General features: G+C 47.3%; 1 protein-coding gene across 1 annotated transcript; it reads left to right on the top strand.

Annotated features, from left to right (window-relative positions):
• The first annotated feature begins 2,362 nt into the window (after nucleotides 1-2,362).
• Nucleotides 2,363-4,098, top strand: LOC142289691 (HEAT repeat-containing protein 1-like). Its single transcript, XM_075333619.1, has one exon. The coding sequence runs from the start codon at nucleotides 2,363-2,365 to the stop codon at nucleotides 3,704-3,706; it is 1,344 nt and encodes a 447-aa protein (XP_075189734.1). The 3' UTR covers nucleotides 3,707-4,098.
• The last annotated feature ends 410 nt before the right edge of the window (nucleotides 4,099-4,508 follow it).

Below are 4,508 nucleotides of genomic sequence, written 5' to 3'. Positions count from 1 at the left end.
GGTCAGGAGCTGGGCTCCTTGGACTACTAGGTGACAGACGTTGGTCTGGGCCTGGTAGGAACTGGACCCTGGTCGCAGGGGATCATGACAAATGGCACGGACTGTCGAGGAGGACAGCTGGCGGCCTTGTGCCATCACCGGGCAGGGGCCAGGGCATGACGGGGTACGTGGACCCTGATCAGGAAGTAGCTTCAGGCGTCCTGACAACTTACCCGACGAGGTCGGAGCCTTCAAGATCCGTTCTCCACCCGCTCTAAAATCGTGGAACTAGCACGAGGGGAATAGGACTCTCCCACTACATGGTCCAGAAAATCCCAAGCGTGAACCCTGAGAGCAAGCTCACCCAGTTAGCCATACTGGTGAGTGGGACCCGATCAGTTTTATACTTAAGGGGCCAACCAGAAAACTAGGTGCCAAGGTAAAGATCACAAACTAACCATTAACACCAATGGGCACGGGATCCAGGTGTGCTCCCTCCCAGCAGCAGCGGTGTCAAGAACTTTGGTTTACCACAGTTGTCGGTGTCAGCGTTATTGGACTGAGTGAGTACAGAAGTGACCCTTACCATCCCAACGGCACCTCCCCGTCACCATCACCGAGTCCCGGGGCATTCCCCCTACCCGTGGAGGGGTTAAAACACCTAGCTGCCTACACCATCACCACCGGGTACTCCCAATCGCAGCGGTAGTACTCCATCTTACCACACACCATGGGTGGCATCATAAACTTTAATCAAACAGTCCCGTGTAAATACTCCCCCCCCCCTTTTTATTCGAGTGGCCGCACGCCCCCCGGGTCCTGAGACCCCTCGAGCCCCCGCGGATCCTTCAAGCAGCCCGGCTGCTGTCACGGGGGCGGTACACCTCAGCACTGGTCTGTACAGCAAAAATGATGACTTCCTAAGAATGCCAGCTCGCAGGAAGATCACCATGACGGACATAGAGGTCATCAGCTGACCCTCTGGCTGTCAAGACAACCCATCAGAACCATTAATGACATCATGAGATTCACAGCAGGATTTAACTAGTTAGAAGCCACAGACAGATCTCCAATCCCCCTGCAGATCAGCTGTCATGTGCAGGGAAAGATGTTGGGTCACCATGGAAGCCTACATCAAATCAAGGGACACTACAAATAATGATGAAAATATGTCATAGGTTGTGAAGGGGTTAATGTATGATGTCATAAAGGGGAATATTATTATTATATCTGGGGCCACAAACCGGGATGTTACACATGTGTGATGCATAATAAGTAAGCAATACTATTGTTTTTGGTTCTATGGTAATTGGGGGTAATTCCACTGTGTTTGAGCATAAAGGGGACATAAGCATTACTAATGTATGCTGGACATGTAAGGGATATCATTACTGTATTTTATTCTTGTGGATAGTGTTACTGCAGGACAAAAAGTAGTTATTGTTACTGTAGATTTTGGGAAAAAGTGGGGAGGGTGTTTTAGAAGTGATAAGCCATAGATGTCTGTTTATTACATTTTGCAGAAATGAGTTGTGCCTGAAATAAGTCCTAATGATCTGCACCAGATGAAGAAGAAAAGAGAAAATTAATTACTTCAATTGAAGATGTCATTGATGAGACTGTAGAATTACCTGTACTGTATACACTGATACATTCAACTATACAGACATTATATGGGGGGTAAATTTAGTGTTCGTATACTATGTTTTTTTTTATTAATGATTAGTATGATAATATGTGATCATGGATGTGGTGGTATATGGTATTATTGGTGCATTGGTCTTAGGGGTACTTTTCACGCTGCAACATCGCTACTGCGATATCGTTGGGGTCAAATCGAAAGTGACGCACATCCGGCACCGGTAACGACTTCACAACGTGTAAAGCCTAGATGCGCCGATAATCGATCGCAAAAGCGTCGAAAATCGGTGATCTGTGTAGCGTCGGTCATTTCCATAATGTCGCACTAATAGGAGATATGATGTTGTTCCTCGTTCCTGTGGCAGCACACATCGCTGTGTGTGAAGCCGCAGGAGCGAGGAACATCTCCTTACCTGCCTCCACCAGCTATGCGGAAGGAAGGAGGTGGGCGGGATGTTTACGTCCCACTCATCTCCGCCCCTTCGCTTCTATTGGCCGCCTGCCGTGTGATGTCGCTGTGATGCCGCACGACCCTCTCCCTTAGGAAGGAGGCGGGTCACCGGCCAGAGCGACGTCGCAGGGCAGGTAAGTGTGTGTGAAGCTGCCATAGCGATAATGTTTGCTACGGCAGCTATCACAAGATATCGCATGTCAAAGTGGAGAAGGAGAAGGGGTTAAACCCGCGCAATCCGCCAGATAAATTCAGAGGAGATGTTGATAATTCAGAACATTCTTTTATTCCATGGGTCTACGCGTTTCAAGGTCTGTGACCTCTTCTTCAGGACCAGTAAATCAACACTCTGAAATTGTCAGCACGATCAAGGCCCTCGCTATTCCACAGCTGCCCAGACTGGTGCCAGCTCTCCTCACTACCCTGAAACATCGGAAGGAGTTGCTGACTAGTGAGATTCATCTTCTGAGCACAGTAACTGCTACCCAGAAAGTTGTGGAGACTCTCCCGCACTTCCTTAGTCCATACCTACAAGACGCCCTGCTCCAGGTAACCCGTCTGGATAAGATTGCTGTCAAAGTCGGACCTGCGTCTCAGCTTTCGATCAGGATCAGCGCTTTAAAAACAACTTTAGCAACAAAACTAGCGGCCAGAGTCCTCCTCCCTGCGGTCACCAAATGCTATTGTCACCTTCTGGACACACGGCAGGAAAAATGCCTTCGATCTCTAATGGACATACTAAGGGAACACATTGCGACAATGGAGAAGCAGCAGCTGGTATCTCATCAGTCTGAACTGACCATGTTCTTCCTGAAAGCTCTGGATTACAGAGCAGAACATCCCGAGAGTGATCTGGAAGAATTAAGCACCACAGAAGGCCATATCGTCAATTGTTTCATCATCATGGTCATGAAGCTCTCAGAAGCCACTTTTAGGCCACTTTTCTTTAAGCTTTTCGACTGGTCTAAAACCGAAGGATCCTCAAAGGACCGACTCCTCACCTTCTGCCGCTTGGCTGATTGCATTGCTGACAAGCTGAAAGGACTTTTTACCTTGTTTGCTGGTCACCTTGTTAAGCCTTTTGCTGAGATATTAAACCAGACCAATACCATGAAAACAGATGAAGACTTTTTTGGATCTGATGGCGACACTAGTGAGAAAAGTTGCGTCCTTCTGGAGTTTGTACTCAACTGTCTACACAAAATCTTCCTATATGATACTCAGCATTTTGTCAGCAAGGAGCGAGCAGAGGCGTTACTGATGCCCCTGGTGGATCAGATTGAAAATGTGCTTGGAGGGGAAGAGAAGTACCAGACGAGAGTCGGCCAGAGCCTGGTTCCTTGCATTGCTCAGTTCTCTGTTGCTATGGCGGACGACTCCCTGTGGAAACCACTTAACTACCAGATACTTCTAAAGATGCGACACTCGTCTCCTAAGGTTCGCTTTGCTGCATTACTTGTCCTTGTTGAACTGGTGGAAAAACTGCGGGAAAACTACATGGTCCTGCTGCCGGAGTCCATCCCATTCCTGGCAGAACTCATGGAAGATGAATGTGAAGAGGTGGAGCAGCAGTGTCAGAAGACAATCAAGCAGCTGGAAACTATTCTGGGAGAATCACTGCAGAGCTATTTCTAAGAAGCCATTTTTACTCTGGATTGAGCCCGGCCGGACTCTAAAATGTAAAACTTTTTAAAGCCTGAATCCATGGAAAGTGTGAACTGTGGGCGACGTCGTGGCCTGATCCTTCCACGGAGCGTTGTGGGGAAGCTGGAGGAGATCTGCTTGTTTCTAGCTATATATTTAAGTGTAATTCTTCTCCCAGCGAGATTTCCCACCACGATTGACTGATCCAATTATTTTTAATTATCCATCAATGTGGTGATTTTTAAATCTGTATATAGCCAATATCATTGTATGTAGCTGATATATACGTGTAACTCTGGAGCCACTCACTGAAGTTACGTTTGTATCCTGCACTTTTTATGCAGACATTTTGTAAAGATATATACTCAAATGTGTGAGGTTAAAGGCATATTTTACACTCAAAAGAGTGTTGATTTACTGGTCCTGAAGAAGAGGTCACAGACCTTGAAACGCGTAGACCCATGGAATAAAAGAATGTTCTGAATTATCAACATCTCCTCTGAATTTATCTGGCGGATTGCGCGGGTTTAACCCCTTCTCCTTCTCCACTTTGATCTGCAAACACGTGGGGCCGCTGCAGCCGCCATTATCTGATGCTATCTATGGTGGTTGTGACCTCTCACAACCTGAATCGGTGAGTGTATTTTGATATATGCTAAACCGTATGTGTAATCTGGTAAAACCCTATCAGCGCTTCTCTTTTCTAGTTTCCATAAAGATATCGCATGTGCGACGGGGGCAGGTACTATCGCGCTCGGCATCGCTAGCCGATGCTAGCGATGTTGCAACGTGC

The sequence above is a fragment of the Anomaloglossus baeobatrachus genome, chromosome 2 (assembly GCF_048569485.1).
Source record: "Anomaloglossus baeobatrachus isolate aAnoBae1 chromosome 2, aAnoBae1.hap1, whole genome shotgun sequence".
NCBI classification, from domain to species: Eukaryota; Metazoa; Chordata; class Amphibia; order Anura; family Aromobatidae; genus Anomaloglossus; species Anomaloglossus baeobatrachus.
Note: the sequence above shows the minus strand (reverse complement) of the source record. Positions and strands in the feature narration are given on the sequence as shown.